The sequence below is a fragment of the Chelonoidis abingdonii genome, unplaced genomic scaffold, assembly GCF_003597395.2.
Source record: "Chelonoidis abingdonii isolate Lonesome George unplaced genomic scaffold, CheloAbing_2.0 scaffold0003, whole genome shotgun sequence".
In the NCBI taxonomy this organism is placed as follows: Eukaryota; Metazoa; Chordata; order Testudines; family Testudinidae; genus Chelonoidis; species Chelonoidis abingdonii.
The window spans coordinates 369,423-395,417 of NW_027424264.1; the positions used below are offsets into that span (position 1 = coordinate 369,423).

At 39.7% G+C, this 25,995-nt stretch overlaps 1 protein-coding gene across 3 annotated transcripts in view; it reads right to left on the reverse strand.

The window, feature by feature from the left end:
• The window catches only part of LOC116830167 (3-phosphoinositide-dependent protein kinase 1), a 156,568-nt gene that overhangs the window by 105,602 nt on the left and 24,971 nt on the right, over positions 1–25,995 (reverse strand). For all 3 annotated transcript variants that reach the window (XM_075061299.1, XM_032789467.2, XM_032789461.2), the window contains exons 2-5: positions 12,262–12,531; positions 5,905–5,947; positions 5,502–5,639; positions 1,906–2,050 (exon numbers count right to left, since the gene is read on the reverse strand). In XM_075061299.1, the coding sequence (XP_074917400.1) occupies positions 1,906–2,050; positions 5,502–5,639; positions 5,905–5,947; positions 12,262–12,531 (596 nt within the window). The remainder of the gene's footprint in view (positions 1–1,905; positions 2,051–5,501; positions 5,640–5,904; positions 5,948–12,261; positions 12,532–25,995) is intronic.

Here is a 25,995-nt window from a genome sequence, read left to right on the forward strand (position 1 = left end):
CTACAATGCCAGATTTCTAATAAAGCCCTACTAAAAGAAATACATAAATGAAGGTAAATTTATACACATTTTAAAAACACGCTTGTGATTACATAAAAGACAAACAAAACAATACAGGAAACAGTGCCCCTCTTCCCTGTAAGTAATTAAAATATTAAATAGCATTTTTTTTTGACCTTTGCGGAATCTCTCATACATTACTGGCAGGGAAACTAAACTCCTGAACTCTTTTGTAGTCTTTCTTCTATCCTAGTGTTCCATGGACACCTTCTCCCTGTCAGAATGCATGGACAAATTTCCTCCGTCCCATTCACAACTATTTCTATGCAAAAATATTAGAAAATGTATTTAGTTTTTTTTTTTTTTTTTTTACACACAACTGGAAACAAGAAGAGCCAGCATCACATGATCAGATCTGTCTCCAGAGACCCTGAGCAAGTGTTCCAGGAACCACCATTTGGGAACCTTCGGAATACATGACCTAATAGGTCTCTTCTCAACTTTAGATTCTATGGTACAATCTCCACTCCCAATCACCCCTGCCCATTTCGCTATTGTGTCAAATAGGGGTACAATCTACTTAGTTAGCAAACCAATTTTGTATATATGACAGAATATTCTCATCCAAACAATAAGATTGTAATTCTTCTCTTGGGGCTCTTTAGAGACCCAATTAAAAGCTTTTAGAAAGGTTAAACATTTTCCTATAACAACCAAAATTAGTTTTAAAAAGGGACTCAAGATAAATGTTAACTGCACCCTAGCTGTGTTGTCATCACCACTTTAGATTATCTAAAGTAGACTTTAAGAGTATGTCTACACAGCAAAGAAAAACCAACGGCTGGCCTATGCCAGCTGACTCAGGCTCGTGGGTCTCGAGCTGCAAGGCTGCCTCATTGCTGTGTAGACTTCTGGGCTCCAGCTGGAGCCTGGGCACTAGAACCCTGTGGGGGTGTCCCCCTCTGTCTGTGTCCCCCAAGCTCGGGCTCCAGCTCAAGCCTAGAAGCCTACACAGCAATTAAACAATCCCACACTCCGAACCCTGCAAACCTCAGTTGGTTGGCACTAGCCAGTCGTGGGTGTCCAGTTGCTGTGTAGACATACCCTAAATAGTCTTTTCACCATTTCTGCTCTTTGTCCAAGCTGAGTAGAAATGTAAAAACTGGACTAAGTCAGTTTTACTTTTGTTTATATATAGTCTCCTATACACTATAATTCACAAGCAGAGCGACACTCAGGACTGTTTCTTAAATCCCACTTCCGCCCTGCAATATCCACTCCCATTCTCATATTGTTTCTTGCATTTGTATCCCACTCCCACCTACAAAAACTTTAGATCCCACAAGACAGAGAGAAAACACATGGGGGAATCTCTCATATATTATATAAAAAAAATGGAATTCAGACAATTTACACCACTAAAGTAATAAAACTAATTTTGCTTAAATCATGTAAAAACCATACTTTAACTCTTTCTATCCCCTGCTTAAATTTAAGTATTATAACATTTAAACAAAGAAAAACTTGCTTTACATTGCTGAAATCCTATTTATGACAAACAGACAACAGATTTAGTGTTTTCCCGCAAATTGTCACAACATGTTTTTTTTGCCCACCCAATCCTCCCTGCAACAAAGTACATTTTACCAATCCTGCTATTATAGCAGCAGGACTCACAGAATCTCAGTCTCGCTGCAGGGCTCTATTCACAAGCACTAGTTTGATTTTGAATCATAACACAGCAGAGGAATATTTATACTCACAAAAAAATTGTTGTTTTTTTTTTTTAATAAGAACTACATGTTTAGTCATATTTAAATTATATTACAAGTGAGCTTTACCAAAAAACAAACTACTCTTATCACATACAGTTGCAAATATGTTGGTCCCAATTAAGTACCTTACCTGTGAATTATTCCCTTTCCATGCAAGTACTCTAATGCTGATACAATTTCAGCAGTATAAAACCTGGTACAGGTCTCATCAAATGAGCCAATTTTGCGAATGTATTTTAGAAGCTCTCCATTTTTGGCATAGCTAAGTCCAAAATCTGAATATGAAGTTAAGGATTATCATTAGAACATTTTAAAACATCAAAACTCGAACTTATTTTTGAGGACTATAACAAAAATAAGATTGAATGAGACCTATGGAAGGACTATAGAGCCTAATTCCAAAACTGTGTTAGTACTAATCCAAGCCAACATTTTCTGACGCTACTCTCCATTTTTATAGCATACAATTATGGTAATTTAGAAGCTTAAATGCTCTGCTTTGAGACATTAGTTAATGACATGTCTAAATCACTTAAATAACTGAATTCAAACTTCACCTACAGCTATTAGCTCCTGCAAAAATAGAGACCCAGTTATGGCCAGGCTGAAAATTTGCCCTAAGAGTCATATCACCTGACTGCCATTTGGAGAGTTATACAAAATGTACTAGTTTCAGTCTAGTTTGTAGTAAGCAGGTGTCCACATTACAAAAAGACACTACTACATCCTGCCTATTGTTGGTAGCCTCAGAAAGTATATCATGAAGGATAAAATGAGCCCTGGAAGGAGACTAGATCTATCCTTTCACCCCTAGAAAGCACCACTGCAGAGCAGAAAGCTCAGAGGGAAGTTTGCCATAGCCTGGTATTGTAACTATTCTATGAATAAAAAGTGACCTCAGGCTCCAGCGCTCTGAAGAGAGAATACTTACCAACATAAAATTAACTTGAAATAAACAAACCTTTAAGAATGGTTGGAGAGAGATGACATGGGGAATAAAGACTACACATTCCTGTTGGGACACAGGATCTCCTCTTCACACTGTAACCAATGACCAGTCAGGTCTCTTGCACAGTAATTCTAAGAACTTCTACTAAAAGGCCCAAGCAGAACCTCTTCAGTGCCTTAGCCCCATTATTCAGATTACTCTACAAGCCATTTTAGATGAGAGAAGCTTAACAACTCTGATGATTTAATGGACAGAAATGACTGAATATAAGAAAGGAACATGGCCACGCCTTTTTTTAAAACTCAGTTTTTGTTTTACCGCCTGTATCAAAAGTAAAATATTGTAAGAAAACAAAATTTTAAATAAATCAACTTAAACACAATCTTTTCTCCTACTAATTTTGACACTGCTAATACAGTTAATATTGAGTTTTCCCTGTTCATCTCTCACAAAGTACAGATATATTCAGTTTAATTTTTTTATTTGTATTATAGCATTAATGATGTTAGTAGAGTTCAGGATAGAGTTGCCAGGTGCCCGGTTTTCGACCGGAAAGTCAGGTTGAAAAGGAGAATGGGCAGTGTCCAGTCAGATGTACTGACCAGACACCAAAAATCCAGTTAATGTGGGGGACGAGTGTCATCAACTCACACCTGCCCCGGCATAGCCAGGGCTGCCTCCTACCTGCAGGCAGACTTCACATCAGACTGCAGCGGCTCCTGTCCCAGTCCTGGACCTGGTTGGGGGAGTGAGGTGGTGATGATCCAGCCAGGAGAGGGAGATTGCAGGGCCTTGGGAGAAGAGGCAGAGTAGGGGATGTGACGAGGCCGGGGGAAGGGGGAAAGAGGTAGAGCAGGGAGTGGGGCCTCAGAGTCCAGTTTTCAGCCAATAGGAAGTTGGCAACCCTATGTTTGGCATTTCTGTTCTGCCTCTTGGTAGTTTTGCAGCAGAACACAATATGATAGCTCCTATATAAAAAAAAGTGACTACAAAAATAGTTTCTTGGAAAAACACTACTGGCTTAAAAATATTTTAAAATGCATCATTTCTGTCATGTGGTGGTAATTTAAAGGGACATGAAATTTTGGGTGCAGGCTATATTACTATGTCTATTTAAACCAGCATGTATAAATAGTGTTACATAAACTTACGAGACCTCCTGTTTGAAAATACTTGACATATTTGTGGTTTCATATCTACTCAAGAATTCAAGTAGCCATTTCAATAATGACTAGATGCTAAAGAGTTTATCACACTAAAGAAAGTGCTGCTCACTTTCTTTCCATGTTTTTCTTATTCCAGTAAAGCTCTATAGGTTTTAATGAAATAATTCACTTGCTACTTTCAAACACTTCGTAATAAATATTTAATTCAAAAGGATACACAGCTTTTCATCATCCTGAAATGTGAAGTAGAGTTTCACAAAGAAAGGGTGATCCAGACGGGACATTACATCTCTCTCTCTGGTCACATAGGGGACCTTATTTTCTTTTATGATATGACGTTTTTCTAGAATTTTAACTTGAAGACAAAGAAGAAAAACAATGAAAACGCAGAGGACTTCAGCCCAAACAAGGCGTCTTGTAAACTAAGTAGTTTTGCAAACTGACTGGTTAGATAAAATTGACGCTCTAAAAAATGCCAAACTTCCCCGATTAATAGTTGCTCCCATTCTTCCCTCATTAGCGGGCAAGAAGGTAACAGAATAATTTAAAATGAATATAGGTAAAGACACCAATTTCAATGTTATGCCTAAAACATTTAGCTTGAAGGAATCATTACTTACTGGCATATTCTCTGGAAGTTGCCAATTCTCGGGCCAAGACAACCTGGTTTAGGGGGGAAAAAAAGTCACAATGTAATTGGCTCATTAAAAATATATACAAGGATGCCAACTTGGTCTTCATTCCCAGTCACAGTTTGAATTTTGTATTAACCTCAATCCCTATGCCAATAGATGTTTAATGAACCCCATGCCATATACATTCCACATCATTGCTCTAAATCAGCAAATCAATTAAGCATGTTCTTGAGTCACACTGAAGTCAAGGTATTTAAAGTTCACTACATGCTTAAGTCTTTTGCTGAACTAGGGCCTCTAACCCCACCAGGTAATCAATAAACTAGATTTTAGTCTCCTCTTCAGGAAATCATATGGGTTACAACATAATATGCTACACTAAATCATTGATGATCTTTCTACAAGAAGACATGCATCTCTGCTGTGTGTTTCAGGCAAATTCAGCAAAAATATTTCCTGAAGTTATTTTTCTTTTTATATGCTTTTAAATAAATAAAATGCTGCCATTGTGTGTTTCCATGTCCTGCTTAGTGTCCTTGAGCACTTTAATCAATTTATCAATAAGATTAAGAGTTAGAAGCAGCAGAAAGGCTTTCAATGTAGCCTACAATTTGACAAGATAAAACAGTTCACTAATGAAAAAGGGTGGAAGAGTTCCAAACAGCAGTGGTGAAAGGGGTTAGGGGGCTGGAGGGAGAAGAGGCTTTCAAGACAATGGTTCCAAATTTTTTTTAAAAGAAAAAAGTTTCAGAAGGAATGTGTTAGTGGAATGCAAGTGAATTTACAGTCTGTAGGGAATAAGAGGGAGGCGGATAGCTCAGTGNCTAGATGCTAAAGAGTTTATCACACTAAAGAAAGTGCTGCTCACTTTCTTTCCATGTTTTTCTTATTCCAGTAAAGCTCTATAGGTTTTAATGAAATAATTCACTTGCTACTTTCAAACACTTCGTAATAAATATTTAATTCAAAAGGATACACAGCTTTTCATCATCCTGAAATGTGAAGTAGAGTTTCACAAAGAAAGGGTGATCCAGACGGGACATTACATCTCTCTCTCTGGTCACATAGGGGACCTTATTTTCTTTTATGATATGACGTTTTTCTAGAATTTTAACTTGAAGACAAAGAAGAAAAACAATGAAAACGCAGAGGACTTCAGCCCAAACAAGGCGTCTTGTAAACTAAGTAGTTTTGCAAACTGACTGGTTAGATAAAATTGACGCTCTAAAAAATGCCAAACTTCCCCGATTAATAGTTGCTCCCATTCTTCCCTCATTAGCGGGCAAGAAGGTAACAGAATAATTTAAAATGAATATAGGTAAAGACACCAATTTCAATGTTATGCCTAAAACATTTAGCTTGAAGGAATCATTACTTACTGGCATATTCTCTGGAAGTTGCCAATTCTCGGGCCAAGACAACCTGGTTTAGGGGGGAAAAAAAGTCACAATGTAATTGGCTCATTAAAAATATATACAAGGATGCCAACTTGGTCTTCATTCCCAGTCACAGTTTGAATTTTGTATTAACCTCAATCCCTATGCCAATAGATGTTTAATGAACCCCATGCCATATACATTCCACATCATTGCTCTAAATCAGCAAATCAATTAAGCATGTTCTTGAGTCACACTGAAGTCAAGGTATTTAAAGTTCACTACATGCTTAAGTCTTTTGCTGAACTAGGGCCTCTAACCCCACCAGGTAATCAATAAACTAGATTTTAGTCTCCTCTTCAGGAAATCATATGGGTTACAACATAATATGCTACACTAAATCATTGATGATCTTTCTACAAGAAGACATGCATCTCTGCTGTGTGTTTCAGGCAAATTCAGCAAAAATATTTCCTGAAGTTATTTTTCTTTTTATATGCTTTTAAATAAATAAAATGCTGCCATTGTGTGTTTCCATGTCCTGCTTAGTGTCCTTGAGCACTTTAATCAATTTATCAATAAGATTAAGAGTTAGAAGCAGCAGAAAGGCTTTCAATGTAGCCTACAATTTGACAAGATAAAACAGTTCACTAATGAAAAAGGGTGGAAGAGTTCCAAACAGCAGTGGTGAAAGGGGTTAGGGGGCTGGAGGGAGAAGAGGCTTTCAAGACAATGGTTCCAAATTTTTTTTAAAAGAAAAAAGTTTCAGAAGGAATGTGTTAGTGGAATGCAAGTGAATTTACAGTCTGTAGGGAATAAGAGGGAGGCGGATAGCTCAGTGGTTTGAACACTGGCCTATTCAACTCAGGGTTGTCAGTTCAATCCTTGAGGGGGCCACTTAGGGATCTGGGGCAAAAATCAGTACTTGGTCCTGCTAGTGAAGGCAGGGGGCTGGGCTTGATGACCTTTCAAGGTCCCTTCCAATTCTAGGAGATAAATAATATATGGAGATATACCAATTATTATTATAGAAGTTTCATAATAGGGGAATTTTAATTAGATACACACAAAACAACAGCTGCATGCACAGCGTCACCTTGCCTGAATACAAGCAAGAATGTGTCTGCTACATCAGATTATCTAGAATGTTCCAGTAACCAGTTTTCATATTAGGTTTCTAACAATGCATTAGGAGGAATATAATCTACTCCTAGTTCTCACATAATCTACACCAAATTATTTTCTATCATCATACCATGCTTGTTTATATGCCAATTTTTTTTTTAAGTTAGAGCAGAATACTCCAACATCTTAATTTATTTCAAATTCATGCTATTAAGTGAAAGTATTATACTTAAGGCTAATGGTCTTATATCCCCTGAATAGGTTTATCTAAAGAGAGTTACACTGCTCCAAAAATGGGTATTTTGTTGGAAGTTTACTTCTCAATAAAAACTGTAGGAGGGTTGTTCACTTTTCTATTTTCTTAGTGTAAGAGGTCTGAAGTTAACAGAAGCAGATCAATGAGAAGTCAGATTAGAAATAGTCAAGGTTTAAAAATTATGAATTTATAATATTTTTTTTTCAAACATAACAATCTTTAAAACATTTAGGCCTCAGGCTACAATATTTATCATCAGATTTGGTCAGAAAGAGGGGTGTTGTGTTTCTTTTTTGCTAAAAATTTTTCCCCTACCCCAGCTCTATCATAATTTCAACATTTTTGAAGTCTACTAAACTAGCTCTTTTCAAGATATGTTCTTAATATTTAAATATCAACATGCCCAGATATATAGAGCTAGCATTTTGGAGAATGGATATATTTATATTTATTTGTGTTAGAATAGTCAAGTTAGCCAACAGTCAAGAAACAATATAAAACATAAGCCTCAATCTTGCAAAAATGCACTTTAATAACTTTACACATGTGAATAGTCCCACTGAGATCACTGGAACTACTCACATGCATAAATGCTTGCAGAATTGGGGATTTACATCAACTTCTCAATCTCTGCATTGTAGCCAATTCCACCTTGATAACAAAAATACGAGAAGTTTACAATGACTGAGATAAGCCAACAGATTGCCATAAATCAAAACAATTTAAAAAACACTTTAGCTACTGTGTAGCCACACTGACACATACATACTTATAGTAATATTAGATTTATATAATGAAAAAGCCACTTTAATGGAACTTTAACACTGCTTTGTTAAAGTCACTGGAAAACATGTCATAAAGCTAACTGCAATAGTAATTCTGCCACATTGCACTTCCTATACATTTTACTATAAGTCAGTCAGTAATATATTAAACTACTCATTTAAAATCAGGAAACAAATTGTTGTGTCATGTATCGGGGTAGCCGTGTTAGTCAGTATCCACAAAAAAAAAAAACAACAACAACGAGTCGTCTGGTAGAACCTTAAAGACTAATAGATTTATTTGGGCAAAAGGTACTATCGGACAAATTATGGTGTGTAATCCAGCCAAGTTAATTTACTGTTAAAATCCGACATTAGGATTTCCAGATTTTAGTAAGCATCTATGCAACCATTCATTTCCTGTGTATGTGCACGTGCACTTGGTTTTAAAAAAATACAAATAAAATTAAGGCAGAACAAGAACTTTAACTGAAATCCTTACAGTGGCATCATGTTTTGAGGTGCATTAAATTCTTACAATGGCATAAACCTCTAACTCAGTTCAAATCCTTCAGACCAGATCAAAGTAAATCTTAAATATTTAAAAGAGCATGAGAAACTCCACCACGATAAACGCTTAAGCCACTAAAACTACACATTGGGACATAATGTCTTCTGAAAAATTAAAATTCAAGTATTTAAGGCAGAAGGTGCTTTTTATGTGAATTGAAGGATGGATGCACAAAGTAGATCAGCATGCATAAACACCACATCTTGAAGTGTAAACTTAATGACATTTTCTACTGCACATTGAACACACTCAATTATTCAACCATTGTTTTTTTCAAACTTGGTTGAGAATAAATTTCTCAATGACTATTCTTATGCCAAATTTGAGGTTTCAAAGCTCACCCAAGGAGTTTCTGTAGGAACTAAAGGGTAGTAACTTTATAAAAACCAAAAATGGACAAAGTGTTGATTCAGTTTCACAAAACTGAAATTATGAGCATGTGAACATCTATTAGTCTGCACTTGTGGCCTGACCAGACTGAGGAAGACAGTGATGGGTGCAGTACAAGAATGTAAGTAGACAGGCTGTCAAACTACTTCCATTGTAACAGCCAGTACTAGGCGTCTATAATAATAATTGAGTTACTGAATAATATGCTTAAACATTGTCAGAAGTGATCTTTATTCAAATATAAAAGGAAAGAAAAACCAAAAGAACAAAATGTTACTCATCATTACTAATGCATTAAGAGAGTCCTGATCTAGGAAGTCATACAGTAACTCCTCATTTAACGTTGTCACACTGCTGATCTATTAGGAAACAAGCTCTTTTAAAGATGTGCAATGCTTCCTTAGAATGTCATTCAGCAGCTGCTTGCTTTGTCCACTGCTTGCAGGATTCTCTGGAAGAGCAGGCCCTATTTGTGGGGATTAGAATTGGGGGGAGCTGCCTCCCCTAAATTCCCTGTAACATATGTGCTTGCAGCTGCCCAGCAGCAGTTCAGCTGTCCCTCTGCCATGCTGCTCCTGCCCTGCCCTCTGCCCTGGAGCTGCTTCCAGGAGCTGCTCCCAGGAGCTTCCTGCTTGCTGGGGGAGGGGGAGAGACGGGTGCTGATATCAGGATGTCCCTCACAAAGCGGAGCAGAGGGACAGAAAAGAGGGAGCTGTCTGGAAGTTGTTGCTTCCTGTCTGATCTCCTTAAAAGGGCAACGTACTTGAAGTGGTGTCAGCATACTTAAAGGGGCAATGCACATCTCTTTTTCTCTTACTCATGCATACACCCCGCAGCCCTTTGGAAAGCCAGCATCAGTGCAGCCGTGCATGTGCTGTCAGGAAGAGGGAGTGGTGCGCTCCAGCTGGATAGCATGGCCTCATCACTGGGTTCAGTTTTTGCAGGGAAGTGTTTGCAGCTACTGCCCTGCATCTATTGTGTTTCCTCCCTCCTGCCTCAGTCCATGCTGCCTGGTAGAGTGTGACAACAGCGTATTAACCCTTAAGGGCTCAGCCAAGTGCTAGTTCATCATTTAGCAGCAAGGCATTCCCTGGGAAATATTCCACCCTCTTACTCCGTCACCTCAGGCAAGCTTCACATTCATGCACTGCTGTGTACAATATTAAACTGTTTAAAATTGTTTAAAACTTCTATTAATATATGGAGATATACCTATTCACAGAACTGGAAGGGACCCTGAAGGGTCATTGAGTCCAGCCCCCTGCCTTTACTAGTAGGACCAAGTACTGATTTTGCCCCAGATCCCTAAGTGATCCTCTCAAGGACTGAACTCACAACCCTGGGTTTAGCAGGCCAATGCTCAAACCACTGAGCTATTCCCCCCATGTCTATAATGTCTTTTGTCTGGCACAAAAATAAATAAATAAATAAATAAATCCCTGTAACCTAACCCCCTCTATTTATATTAATTCCTATGGAGAAATTGGATTTGCTTAACATCACTTTGGATAAAGTCGCATTTTTCAGGAACATAACTACAACGTTAAGTGAAGAGTTATTGTACTAGATGTTTCACACAAAATATCCATTAGTCTTCATTAAAAAAAGGTCAATTGTGAACCGCTGCTTAATACAATTACTACTGACAAGGGGGAAGAGAAAAGAAGCCATTAGGAAAAGAACAGGTTAAAGAATATTTAGCTAAGTTAGATGTATTCAAGTTGGCAGGAGCTGACAAAGTGCACTCTTAGGTACTAAAAGGAACTAGCTGAAAATCTCAGAACCATTAGTGATTATCTTTGAGAATACATGAGGTTCCAGAAGACTGAAGAAAGGCAAACATAATACCTATCATTAAATAGGGGATGAGGACCAGAGAATTATATACCAGTCAGCCTAACTTCAATATTTGGAAATATACTGGAACAAATTATTAATCAGTCTGAAAGCACCCAGAGCATAATAAGGAGATAAGTAGTAGCCAACAACGATTTGTCAAGAACAAGTCATGCCAGACCAACCTAATTTCCTTGGACAGAGTCAGTGGCCTAGTGCACGGGGAGGAAGCAGCAGATGTGATATACCTTGATTTTAGTAGGGATTTTGCCACAGTACCATATGATAGTCTGAAAAGCAAACCAGGGAAATGTGGTCAAAATTGCTGTAACATGGGTGCAAAATTGGTCAAAAAAAGAGTCCTCAGAGTAGTTATCGATGGTTGACTGTCTAGTGGGACACTGCAGGGGCCTGTCCTGGGTCCAGTACTATTAAACATTTTTAATGATGACTTGGATAATGGAGAGGAGAGTAAGTTTATAAAATTTGTGAATGACACCAAGCAGGAAGGGGTAATAAGGACTTTAAAGAACAGGATTAGAATTCAAAATGATCTTGACAAACTGGAGAATTGATCTGAAGTCAACAAGATGAAATTCAGTAAAGACAAGTATACACTTTAGAAGGAAAAAGTAAATGTATAAATACAAAATGGGGAATAACTGGCTAACCAGTAGTATAGCAGAAGAAGATCTGAGGGTATATAACAAAACACAAATAGAACATAAGCCAACCATGTGAAGCAGTTGTGAAAAAGGCTAATATTCTGGGGTGTATTAACATGAGTTTTATATGTAAGATATGGGAAGTAACTTTCATTCTGCATGGGAACGGTGAGGCCTCAGCTAGAGGAATCTGTCCAGTTTTGGATGCCACATTTTAAGAAAGATGTGGACAAACTGGAGAGCATGCTAAGGAGAGCAACAAAAATGGTAAGAGATTTACAAAACCTGACCTTTGTGGAAAGGTTAAAAAAAAAAAAGTGTATGTTTGAATCTTGAGAAAAGAAGAGTTGTGAGGGACCTGATAGCAGTCTTCAAATAGGTTAATGGCTGTTATAAAAAGGACATTGATCAACTGTTCTTTATTTCTTGTCCTACTATCATGGACATGATCACTTAATCTGCAGCAAGGGACAGTTAGGAAGTATTTCCTAATATCTAAACTAACTACAAGGATTGTTACATAGTGGAATATGTTACCAGAGTTGGTGGTAGAATCTCACTCATCATGTTTTTAAGAAGAGGCTAGACAAACACCTGTCAGAGATGGTCTAAGTATAGTTGGTCCTGCCTCAGTGTGGGGGGTGGACTAGTTGACCTCTTGAGCTCCCATCCACCCCTTTCTTTCAATGACTATGGTTATGTTTTTGTTGACCCAATATAGCAAGGAGCTGAAAAAAAAGCTATATTACTCACTGTTGAGAAAGATCCTTCACCCAGAATTTTCCCAAATTTGAAATTCTCACGTCGTTTTTTTCGAGGCTGTGAAGGCTGTTGTCCTGAATGTTGCTGTAGGGAGTTTGAACTAGACCTTGATTCAGCTGCAGTTCCCTCCATGTTAGACCCTTTTCTGCTGCCACAGGTGGCAATGACAGTTGGAGTGCTGGAATCTGTCTGGTTCCTCACCATTGATGGGGATGGGCAGGAACATATAACCACACTCGACTGGATTGGAACAGCATCATACTGAAAAGAGAGGGTTCAACATATTCATTTAGCTAAATGTATAACTGGAGGGGCTAAGCAGCATAAATGCATGACAACGTACAATGTGTAAATATGACATATAGCAGAGTCCTTCCCCTGAAGAACTATAGTATAAACTTACAAGAAGGTACAATACACTGCTGTACAGAACAAAAACAGATCTGCAATGCTTCACAGAACTGGTGGGTCTTCAGGAGTGTAAATATTTAATCGAGAGACTATTTGAAGTGTAGAGGGTTGCACGGAAGGAAGTAGGAGCCAGGAATGAGCAAAGGAAGCAGTCAAAACAAACTAGTGTAGAGCACGGGAAGTGGGAGTGGTGTGTAGGAGACTGAGAATAGGTATAGGCTGGGACAGAGCTACTGGAAGTGTGGCCCAACAAATCGGTACTTTAATACAAAGATTTATATAAAAGGAATGAAGATGCAGATATTCTATCCCCCCTCACTTACTTTATACAAATCATACTTTAAGGGAAGATTAAGTTTCACCTCCCCTCCCAATACAAAGACACAGAGCTAAATGTGAACGGGCTGATTAAAAGAGAATTTAAGATCTGCCATTGACACCAAGTCAGAGTTTGTATTTGCGAGCACATTTCCTTCAGTTTTTCTCTTTTCCTCCCCTCCTACTTTTTCCTGTTTAAAAGAAGTTTCTGATTTTGCCCAAAGTGCCAAAAACAATCTGTGCAATCCTGCCCAAACAACCTTAACTGAGCCGTCAAACTCTACAAATTTCCCACATAGTTAAGGATTCACTGAAATCTTGTGAAGAGTTAAATAAAAATGTAAAGGATGAATGGTCTTTTAGACTCAACTCATCATTCTCTGTGGCTGAAAATTTGTCCTTTAGCAGAATCTTTAACTCTGCCCTGTAGTGATATCATGCAACCACCACACTGATCTGAAAGCCATGGAGAGTCTATATTTTTCAAATTTAATTTCTGAAATTAAATTTGAAAGCACGGTTGACACATCCAGGTATTTACTTAACAAGCAACTATAAAAATGAAAAAAATCCACATCTTTTCTTAGTTCTTTGGAACAAAAACTGGACTGAAATATAACAGAGTTTAAATATAATTTGTTGGCTTTTAGTTATACACTTTGTTGCATTCTTCACACAGAAGTTATGATAAAAATACTTCAGTAAGTATTTTCCAACCAGCACCTAGTAGTTATTGAGCTGGTATACAGGCTTCACCAGTAACTAAACCCCAAAAGCCCTGGTTACCAAGACATGAATGTTAACATCCCATGTAAACACGTAATCTTATTGTCTTCCTCCTGTGCCTTACCACTTCTTCACTCCTTCTCTGTGCTTAAGTCCTTTGGTCCTACTCTGTAATTAGGGCCAGATCCTGGAAACACTTATGTAACTTTACTCAACCGAGCAGCTGCACTGAAGTCAACGGAACTGGAAAAAAAAAAAAAAGTACCTTTTCGAGCAATTAAAAAACTTGCACTCTTGCATGTGTGTTTGTGTCTTTTCGCCAGAGGACAGCACTACAAACTCGCACACACAGACACACACAAAAAACCCACATTTCCTCGCCCAGAGTGGTAAGCATCAGCAAAAGTTTCCCTTCAGATTTCCAAAAAGGCAACTGACAGCTCAAGCATAAAACAATAACCCTTTACACTCATCATTGGAATCATCCATTTTTTCCTGAAATAATTAGTATACCTGTTACTCAACATTCAAAACAATTTTCTTCATTTCTTACAAGAGAGTTCACACATCTCCTTGTATTGCTCTGGCCAACAGACTCAAACCATCAAGTTTAGTTTTATAATAACCTTTATTTAGTTTAAATGCTCTATTTCTTTTATATGCAGTGTTGCTGTAGCCATGCTGGTCCCAGGATATTAGAGAAACATCTTGACCTGAAGAAGAGCTCTGTGTAAGCTTGTCTTTCTCACCAATAGAAGTTAGTCCAATAAAAGATACCACCTCACCCACCTTGTCTCCAATATTTATATATGTCACTTTAAATTGTTTAAGAGATTAGAGAGATTGGTGACTAGAGTCCCATTTAATGTTTGCCAAATGACATTTTGGTTTATTAGTTAGCAGCATTTTTATTTTATCAACACACCTCTTTATCCCTCTTGCATGACATTCTCCACCACCAACACTGAAATTCATACTTTACAGAGTTAAATGATATGAGGAAGGGGCCAGATCTCATCTTTACTGCAACTGTCTTCCCAAAGGGAAAAAATGCTAGTGTTTTCTGCAAATTCCAAAAACTAACCAGGCAGAAGAGACACTAAAAGTCACATAGCCATGATATTATACATCCATGGTTTTCTTCTGTCCAGGACGCTAAAGCGTGTTTTGTTTTGTTTTGTTTTGAGTATTTCTACTTCAAAAGTTCCAATCAGAATGCTACAACTTACCTCACCTGGGACCTGTCAGAGTGGGCAGGGAGAACTGGCATGTCAGAGCAGGCTCTGCATTAAACTCTGCTAAGCCTTAGATGTTCACAAGGAAGACAACCGGTTTTATTTTTAAATTGACCCTGAACTTGTCAGAGAAGTTCAGGCAAAATTTCAAATGTTTCGTTACTATACAGCTCTGTACAATAGAAGAGCAAAATTGGTCCTTTGCTACTACATGATTACAGTCTAAGAGCACAAGATGAAATAGTATTAGTACTGAGTGCCATCAGAAAAATGCGAGGGAGAAGAGGGAGGAACACTGCAGAATCCTTCTTAGAGCAGAACTTAAGGAAATCTGCCATATGCTTGGCGTGGGAGGCTAGCCCATGTACACAAAGCAGTATAGAATACCAACTCAAAATTGAATGAAAGACACAAAAGGGAAAGTGAGATGGGAGAAGATGGAGAGAGAGATTAGGACAGTTTTGCTGAAGAACTGAGAAAAACTTCAGCCATTTTGTCTGAGTGTAGTGGTTTTTACATTATACTTTCTCATGTCACTACACATAAGTTCCCGAAGCTGCTGGTTTCAAAACACAGATACCGCTTTCCTACAATGTGTCCTTTACAGTTATTTAACTAATACTGTCAGAGAAGTAGTCTAAGATACCTGAATAGTGATTAACTTACAGTGGAGAACCATGAGGTCACCATCAGTGTGACACATTTGAATTCATAATTATAATTACAATAATAACAAGAAACCCATCGAAATCAGTGGTGCAATACCTACTTTAATATTCCATAGTTCTTTAGATCTCTGCAATTAAAGACGGAGATTTTCCTCTCATATGTATGGAGAAAATACAAAATCGCAAACCTTACCCAAATATTAAAACACATTTTAGAGACCGTAACAAATGATATTTTGGAATCATTTTAACAGTAAAAATCCATACTAGTTTAAGAAATTAAATTAAAAAAACAAGGATACATAAAAAAAAAAAATTAATATCACATCAGTACATATATCTCATTATATCATGTAACATAGACCATAAACATAGACCTACCACAAAAACTTCTTTATATTGGGGTAATATTCATTGAAATCTTGTGCATAGCTTTATTAACAATCTAATTTCTTCAATATAGCTAAATTATCAATCCTTTGATCTGACCTGTTTTATTATATAGGTGTGCAAACAGCGCGTCAGGTCTAATAGCTCAGGTAACTTTACCTTTTAATTATTGGGAAGTTAATGGTATGACCTGAACTATAGTCCTGTCAGCCTAATCTTCATATCCCAGGCAAGATAATTTGGAGTGGTCGATGCGCGGAACGTCAAAAATTAAAGGAGAGTAATATATGACAATCACATGACTATAGCAAATAGTATCCTGCCAAACAGGTTTTTTTTTGTTTTTGTTCTTTTTAAAATGAGATTCAAAGCTTTTTGGTGATAAATAGTTGATGTAATATACTTAGATTTTCTTTAAGGCATTTGGACTTTGGACACATGCATTTTGATTAATAAACTTGAAAGATACAAAACCAAACATGGTATACATTAAATGGATTAAAAACTGGCACTGCATAGTCTCAAAAATAATTGGTAAGTGTGAATTGTCTTCAAAATACGTTATTATTTCTATTCGGTCTGCTGGGATCTGTTCTTGGCCCTACACGATTTAAACAGTTTTTATCAATGACTGCAATAAAAGATAAAAACCACCACCAATAAAGTCTGTAGTATGACACACAGATGGGAGTGCCTAAAAAAAGGAGGTCATACAACATAATGGAATCTGGACACTTTTGCGCTAAGTGGCACAGCCGAATAATATGCTGTTTTAATATGCGCCTAAATGTAAATATAACTCAAGGAAACAAAGATGCAGAGTTTACTTACAGAATGCGAGGACCCTATCCTTGAGAAGCAGTGACTTTCTTCAAAAGATTTTGGGATTGTGGTGGATAATCAGCTGTACATGAGCTTGCAGGTGTGATGCGGTGCCAAAAGTGCTAATGTGAATCCCTGGGATGCAATAGAGGAAAGTCTCAAAATCGGAGTAGAGAGAGGTTATTTTACCTCTGTATTTGACAATGGTGCAACCACTACTGGTATACTATGTCCAGTTCTGGGGTTCATACTTCAAGAAGTAAGTTGATAAATTGCAGAGTTCAGAGAACAGACAAGAATTAGAGGATTAGAAATTCATGTCTTATAGTGACAGATTCAAAGAGCTCAATCTATTTAGTTTAACAAACTGAAGATTAAAGAGTGACTTGAGCACAGATTATAAATACCTACACAGGGAACAAATATTTGATAATGGGCTCTTCAATCAAGCAGACAACAGTATAACACAACCCAATGATTGGAAGTTGATGCTAGACGAACCGGAACTTATGCAAAAAATTTTAAAAATGAGGGTAATTAACCATTGGAACTATTTACCAAGAGTAACGGTGGATTCTCCATCACGGGCAATTTTAAAATCAAGACTGGATTTTTTTCTAAAAGATCTGTTCTAGGAATTATTTTAGGGAAGAAGATCTACAGTCTGTGTTATATGGGAGCTCAGACTAGATGATCACAAATGGTCCCTTCTAGACTCTCAATTTATGAGTAAGGGGGACAGAGGAAACAACCAATTACAAGCATTCTTCATAGCTAATTAGTATGTGTGTGCTTGAAAGACTCCACAACGCATTCCTGCCTTTGCTCCACTGAGTACCTAGGCACCATTGCTTGGGAAAGAGACAGGAGCATAAGGGGAACCCTTGAAGTAAAGGCACATGAGCATGGGAAGCTGAGCTCTCTTCTGCTCCTCTTTTCACATCATGCCAGTCCCTCAACAATCCTCTGAACCAGTAAATCAATCTCAAATTAGAGGTCAGACCCATCAGTACACACTGACTGATTCTTTCTGGTGCTCTCTCTCAGACACACACACACACACACACACTCACACCCCCCCCTGCAGAGCAACATCCTACAGATGCAGTAGTAGGTTCATAAACCATTTCAATGTCCTCTCTGTGACATGGAGGATATCATTCAATCACCTTTGAATCCATATTTGTTCCACTGTGTTATGATAAGTTCATTGGCTTGGATGTCCTCACCGCAGTCACATGTAGGGGAGTCTTTGATTTTCCACTTGTCCATCAAGTAGCTGCATCTTCCATGGTGTGTTCAGATGCAGCTCAGTGTGGTCCAAAATCTGTGTGGCACATTGAAAACAGGAGAGCAGCTTGTTGGGTCAGTATAGTGTGCTTGTTTGAAATTGTAGAGGAGGTCCAGACACTTGGCCATTTCCTGGCCAGATTCAGAGACATGAGGCGTTCATGCATGGTCCATAAGGGTTTTTGTGATTTCAGGTTTTGCTGGGGTATGTTATCCATAACTTGCTGGATGGGAAGTTCTGGGTAGACTTCAATGTGTTTAAGTTCTCGTGCTGTGGCTATATCTGAACAAATAGCTGGGGATTCCATGTTGGCTAATTCAGAAAGTCATGGTACATATGCTGATTTTAAAGTTCCTTGATTATTTGCATGCACAGATTCAGCTGTCTAGCCACAAGTGGGTTATGGTAGCTTCTTGTTTATACCGACACACAGTACACTCTTTAACTAAGTACACCACGGCCAAGGCTGATGTTCGTAGCACTGGGGTAGCCGTTCCTGATAACTTCTCAAAAACGTTGAAGCGAGTCTTTGTTTTAGAGGCTACTTCCTTGAGGCAACCATGAAAGCTCAGTGTGCAGTCAAGAATGTCATTCTTAAGACTGAGATGCTGGCTTTGGGTCATAACACAGTTTCACCACAAAACTCAGTGTTTTGTGTGATTCTATTGTCAAAGGTGGAAAGTGCAGACCACCCATTTGCTCATATCTGGTCTCAGCTGCCACTTTTGGAAGTACTCCTCTATGATCTTAAGGTCAGATACAAGGTCACTACAAGTTCTTTAAAGCTACGAGCCTGAATTGCAAGTGCCAAATCATCAGCATATGCCAACTTCAGTGCTATTGTTTCAGTCATATTGCTTGTGTATACACTGAAGAGTGTTAGCGCAAGGACAGAGCCTTGCAGTAGCCTATTATTGAAAGCACACAAGTTGCTAGTTTGACCTTCAAGGTATATGAGCATCCTTTGGCCGCTAAGCATGGTGTTCAGCAGCGTGAGAATAGGGGCATAGAGGATCACTTTGGCTAGGATCAGTGGCAGACCAGACTGCCATATGCTGCTGACAGACTGATGAAAGCAGCACTACTGGTCTTGAGTTTTCATTGGAACCCAGCCTCCATGTCTGTAGTGAGGGCCAGGACCTGGCTGCAACAACTTCTGTGCAGTGAAAACCAGCTTGATCTTTGGTTAGGTTGGCATCCACAGTGGGACTGATTTGATTCAGAATCATATGCTTCATCACTTTGTAGATGGTGCTCAAGAGGAAGACTGGCCTATAACTAAGAAGCGTGACCTGCAGGTTTTCCTGGCTTTAGGAATGCAATGACATTGGCATCTCTCCACAGGCTGATTTCACTGGTCTCTGTGATGCTGTGATGTTGGTAAAAAGCTGCATCATCCATTTCTATGCCAGTGGACCCAGGTTATATAGGAATTCGGGACAGATACCATCTTTTCCCGCTGCTTTTCCCAATTTTATGACTGCAATAGCTGAATCAATCTCCTTATTTGTGAATGGTCCAGACTAACAGGACAATGGAACTCATGTGAATATAACCTGATGGAACGGAAGATGGACTTGTTTGTGATACTGTTTGTCCTCTAGCTTTTTTGATGTCCACAAAAATTTAGCAGTGATGGCACTTCCCTTCACTTGTGGCTTAGTGACATGTGTGGGATTTGCAGCCCTTAGATCTTTCAGTTTCAGCAGGTTCCAGGAGGAACTGCTAAAGCGTGTGAAGTTTAGACCTTCTACACATTCAAGCCACCATTTCTGCCTTGTTACATCTGATGACACCAGGAGGGCTTCTCCAATTTCTGGGTCTCTATGCTCCTCATAATTGTGAAGGCACTCTTGGGTCTTTGCAGTCCAGCAAGGAGAGTATGATGGCCTGTGTCCCCAGGGATGTTCTTTGTGGCAGAGATTAATAGCGCAGTAAAACAGTCAAATGTCTTTGGCAGTGGGGGTATGCAGGAGATTATATTGTCCACAGTCATAGTGAAAGTGGCCCAGTCTGTTTTTCTTGAAGTTCCAGGATGGTGCTTGTTTTGAGAAAAGAACTGGGAACTGAATGCCAATATGGATCAGTACTGCTCTGTGCTGGCTGAAAAGTGAAACCAGACAATCACTATGCTCTCAAATTAATTCACAGGAAAATGAGAAGACAAAAATACCCCACTGTCACCAGTGTGTGAACACTTTTCATAAAGCAATCCCTCTATATCTGACCTCTTAGTCCTCATCCTCAAAGGAAACCCACACATTTTCAAAAGACAAGCATGGGAGCTTAAATTAATAACTTTGCTAAACACTAAATATCATGGACTGAATAGACACACTGGATTGATGGCTTATAACAACAATCTTTAACCTACTAACACTCATCCTCAACTATCTCCCCCCTCCCGCCCTCCGTTCCTCCCTATGACTGGAGGGGTGTTAATGGGTCACTTCACCTTGAAATGTGTGTTAGCTATTCATACTAAACAATCTGTTCCACCTTGTACTCAGAGTGTCACAGCTAAATACATTTCCCAGATCTGAAGAAGAGCTCTGTGTAATTTGAGCATTGGACATTTTAGTCACTTGCAATGCTGCAGCCTGACACAGAGTAAGGCCAGGTCTACACTGCGACTTTAAATCGGTTTAATGGCCGATATACCGATTTAACGCTGTATCCGTTCACACGACGTCGTCATTAATATCGAGTTAAACGGCTCCTTAAATCGATTTCGGAACTCCTCCCAAACGAGAGGAGTAGCGCTAAATTCGATAGTGATAACTCGGATTAGGGTTCATGTGGACGGAAATCGACGTTATTGGCCTCCGGGCGGCATCCCAGAGTGCAGCACTGACCGCTCTGGACAGCAATCTGAACTCGGATGCAGCGGGCAGGTAAACAGGAAAAGCCCCGCGAACTTTTGAATTACATTTCCTGCTTGCCCAGCGTGGAGCTCTGATCAGCACGGCTGGCGATGCAGTCTGAAATCGAAAAAGAGCTCCAGCATAGACCGTACGGGAGATACTAGGTCTGATCGCTGTATGGGGAGACAAATCTGTTGTATCCAGCTCCGTTACAGAACACGAAATGCCAAAGCGTTTGAATAAAAAACTCCAGGATACACAGCGCTGCGTGACAAGCGTAACGGGAAGTCAGAGACTCAAATGGACGCTCATGAAGGGAGGGAGGGGGTACTGAGGACTCCAGCTATCCCACAGTCCACAGCAGTCTCTGAAAATTATTTGCATTCTTGGCTGAGCTCCCAATGTCTGTAGGTTCAAACACAGTGTCTGGCGTGGTTCAGGGAACAGCTCCTCAGTTTATTTCCCCCCACCACCACGTGAAAAAAAAAAGGGAAAGATTGCTGTGCTATGGCGTTTGCTCAATGCACTCCGCGAAAAAGGCGCCAAAGGGTTGTCTGCTGCCTTCACAAAGGGAGGGGTGAGGCTGTACCCAGCACCACCCGGGGCAGTGTTTTCTGCCCCATCAGGCACTGTGCTCTCAACACGGAAGTGGGAACTATGGGATAGCTGAGGAACAGCTACCCACAGTGCACCGCTCCTGAAATCGATGGTAGCTTTGGACCATGGACGCAAACAATCGATTTCGGGATCCCACTGTGGACGCGCTAAACCTATTTTATTAGATCTGTTTTGTAATATCGGTTTAAGCTAATTCGAAATAATCGTGCAGTGTAGACGTACCCTTAGTGAACTGCTTTGGCACTTACACCCCTGTCTTCTGACATGGACAGCTGCCACCATAATTACCTATGATAGATACACACTCATGAACATAAAGTGTTTTATCCAGTTATTGCTTGATATCACTACAGGACAGAGTTAAGGATTTTTGGTTGCCTTAACTGCATTTACACTTAACAGAAATCCACACGTGTTAATGTGTGTAAGTTCCTTTTAACTCTGAATTTCTGTGAATTTGTAATGCTTCGTTTTGGAATAATTTCACTATGCTTTTTATCCTTTAGTAAGTGATACATACTCTCAATCTTAACAGGCTTTTTGGTGTACATGTCTAGGAATATAACTGGAACCCATTTTGCAACTTTATAACTACAGGAGAGATGTGTTTTGTTAACAGAAATCCCTCTGTCAAAATATCTATCTACTCTTCCAGAAGCTGAGATAAGTCTCTACGTTTCTCTATCAGATCAGAACTTGCCATTTAAACGTCTACTCCTCCTCATGATCTACAGCTTGGATGCCACAGACAATGTTTTTGCCCCATCAGGCACTGGGAGCTCAGTGGTACCAGATGACAGAACAAGGAGTAATAGTCTCAAGTTACAGTGGGGGAGGTTTAGGTTGGATATTAGGAAAAACTTTTTCACTAGGAAGGTGGTGAAGCACTAGAATGGGTTACCTAGGGAGGTGGTGGAGTCCCCTTCCTTAGCAGTTTTTAAGGTCAGGCTTGACAAAGCTCTGGCTGGTATGATTTAGTTGGGAATTGGTCCTGCTTTGAGCAGGGGATTGGACTAGATGACCTCCTGAGGTCCCTTCCAACCCTGATATTCTATGATTCTAACCCAGAATTTCAATGGGCGGTGGAGACTGCAGGAACTGTGGGATAGCTACCACAGTGCAATGCTCCGAAAGTCGACGCTAGCCTCGGTACTGTGGATGCACACCGCCAACTTAACGCGCTTAGTAGCGACATACACCATTGACTATCAAATCAATTTCTAAAAAATCAGCTTCCATTAAATCGACCAATTTTGTAGTGTAGACATACCCATAGTTGTTGGTTGGACTGTTGTGCCCTCTCTTTCCTCCTCAATCCAGGCAAGCCCTCCATTTTATACCTTCTGCTATTACGAACAGCACCTGTTGGTGGACCTCCAAGTGCTTTATAAACATTAATCTTCAAAAATAGCTTTGTGAGGTACTGTCCTCAAGTAAGGAGATAAATTCTGCACCACAGTTTCCCCAAGTGATTTTCTGAAGCACACACAGTACCAAATTCTACTCTGTTATACTGATGTAGTTTGAAGTAACTCTGCTAAATTTCATTGCTCTTTTTACTCTGATCTAAATCTAGAGTAATTTTGTTGTAGACAGCAAAGAGAGCTGGGAACAGAACCAAGAATCCCAACTCCAAGTATTCTGTCCTAACCAAAGGAGCAGAATGCTTAGTGTCCACTGAAGGAGTTCAACTGTGCAAGCAGAAGATAATGTGAAAGCTCAGGAGAGATTTGTAGTATGAACTGAATGAAATATTCAATTATCAAATTTGTTGATGGCAGCACAGAAGCATATGAGACAGTCAACCTAGTGATGGATGGGAAAAAGGGATTGTATTAGAAATGAGAGTTATACTTATCAGCTATTTACTGCATATGCTCAGCTGCTACCTTCCAAATTACAAAAGTCATTAATAATGTAGAGTGTTTTCCACTTTTAAATCCTGTTTCAGTAGAGCAGAACAAATAGTCATATGAAGCCAATATGCTTCTCTATTTTCTGCATGTGAACTATATCAAACAGGTAATTAGTGTTAATTAGTACGGTATTTCTTAGGTGTAAAGGGTGTAAAGTTACATTCCTATAATAATTAGACAGCAAACCAAGAGGTTACACCTAGCTCAGATCAAGTAAAATTTCTAAGACAACCCGTCTAACGCCAAGGTGTTCAGAATACTGTACCTTCCCCAAAACATAGCTGGAGAGAATTCCCAGAGTGACGAATTACAGCAGTTTTTATTTACCATCTGAATAGGAATAGGAATCAATATAGTTAATGTAGCTTCAAATCCAAAATTTGAGGAAAAAAGAGAGAGGACTGTATTATCAAGATGAAGATATGAAAACTGGTGGAATTATGCAGGGTTGCCTAGCATCTAAAAGGTTTTCAGTTCTGCATGCATTCGATGAAGCGGGTTGTAGCCCACGAAAGCTTATGCTCAAATAAAATTTGTTAGTCTAAGGTGCCAGAAATACTCCTGTTCTTTTTACGGATATAGACTAACACGGCTGCTACTCTGAAACCTGAGTTCTGACACAGTAACACTTTTTGACAAACAGACAGGATTTCTTCAAGTGACACTGATGTGAAAACCACTTTCTCAAGCACCTTCAGGGCACGGCAAAGAGACACCCTGACTAAAAACAGTTTGTATCTTTTTTTCCTTCATAAGAACACTGTGTTTAAGGGACCCTCCACTTACCTGCAGGATTTTGAAATGTTTAAAATGTGAAAGCTACTAAAAAAAATTCCTTCAAAACTGGCTGAGTGTAGATCTCACCAAAATCTAAGAAAACTATTGGAATTTTGTAGAATGTATATTACATAAAACCTTACTTTCCGGTTTGACTGGTGGTCTTCTTTTTCCTTTATGTTGCTTTTCCTGGTGAGGGTCATGGCGGTAGCATGGTGAGTAGGGAGGACCAGACCTCCTTTTCCTCCACAACTGGTTCCAGCTCCTCCTGGGGATTTCCCCCCAGTGTTCCCAGGCCAGCCCGAAGATATAATCCCTTCAGGGTGTCATGGGTCGGCCTCGGGGCCTCCGCCAAGTGGGACATGCCCAGTACAAGTTCTAATGGAAGCCTCCTGGGGGCATCCTTATCAAGTGCCCACACCACCTTAACTGGCTCCTCTTGATCTGGCGGATTAGTGGCTCTACTCCGAGGCCCTCCCATATAGCCAAGCTCCTCACCCTATCGTGAATAGTAAGCCCAGCCACTCTGTGGAGAAACCTTATTTGTGCCACCTGTACCCACAATCTCGTCCTTTCAGTCATTACTCAAAATTCATGATCATAGAAGAGGATGGGACGTAGAGTTACCTGTAAACAGAGAGCTTCATCAGAGAACTTGTGGATCAGTACAGCACCCGCATCACTGCCACACCAGTCTGTCAGTTGATCTCATGTTCCCATTTGCCATCACTAGTGAACAAGATCCCTAGATACTTGAACTTGTCCACTAAGGGCAGCTGCTCCCCCATCACCTGGAGAGAGCAGTCCACTTTCTTCCAAGAAAAGACCATGATCTCTGATTTGGAAGTGCTGATTCTTGTCCCAGCCGCTTCACACACTGCAGCGAAACGTTAGCGTGCATGCTGGAAATCACAGTCTGAAGAAGCAAGGACATCATCATCTGCAAACAGCAGAGAGTCCCCATACTGGATGCAATCCACAGCTCAGCTGTGCCTTGATATCCAGTCCATGAAAATCATGAACAGGTGTGAGGACAAGATATACCCTTGGTGGAGTCCAATGCCCACCCTGAACAAACATGATTTAATATCAAGAATACAAATGCAACTCTCACTCCGAGCATAGAGGGACCGGATAGGACACAGAAGTGGCACCAGCACCTCATACTCCCACAGCACTTCCCACAAGACATCTCGGGGAACGTAGTCATATGCCTTCTCCAGGTCTACAAAACAAAAATAGACTGGATTAGCAAAATCCTACAACCCCTCAAGTATCTATGAGAGCGCAAACGTCCATTGTTCAATGGCCAAGACGGAATCAGCATTGTCCCTCCTGAATCTGAGGTTCAACCTCCTCTCCAGCACCTTGGCATAGGCTTTGCTGGGGAGGCTGAGGAGTGTGATTCCCCTACAGTTGGAAGACAACCTCTGGTTGCCTTTCTTAAAGACTGGGACCACCATCTTGGTTTGCCAGTCCAGAGGTACTGCACCCGCCTTCCATGCAACATTGAAGATGTGTGTTAGCCACCACACCCCAACGTTGTCCAGTGCTTTCAACATCTCCAGGCAAATCTCACCCACCCCTGCTGCCTTCCCACTATGAAGGCACTTTACCACCCTATTGACCTCAGCAACAGAAACAGATCTGATCTCACAGAGGTTTCCAGTGCTGCCTCGTGGAAGTGGA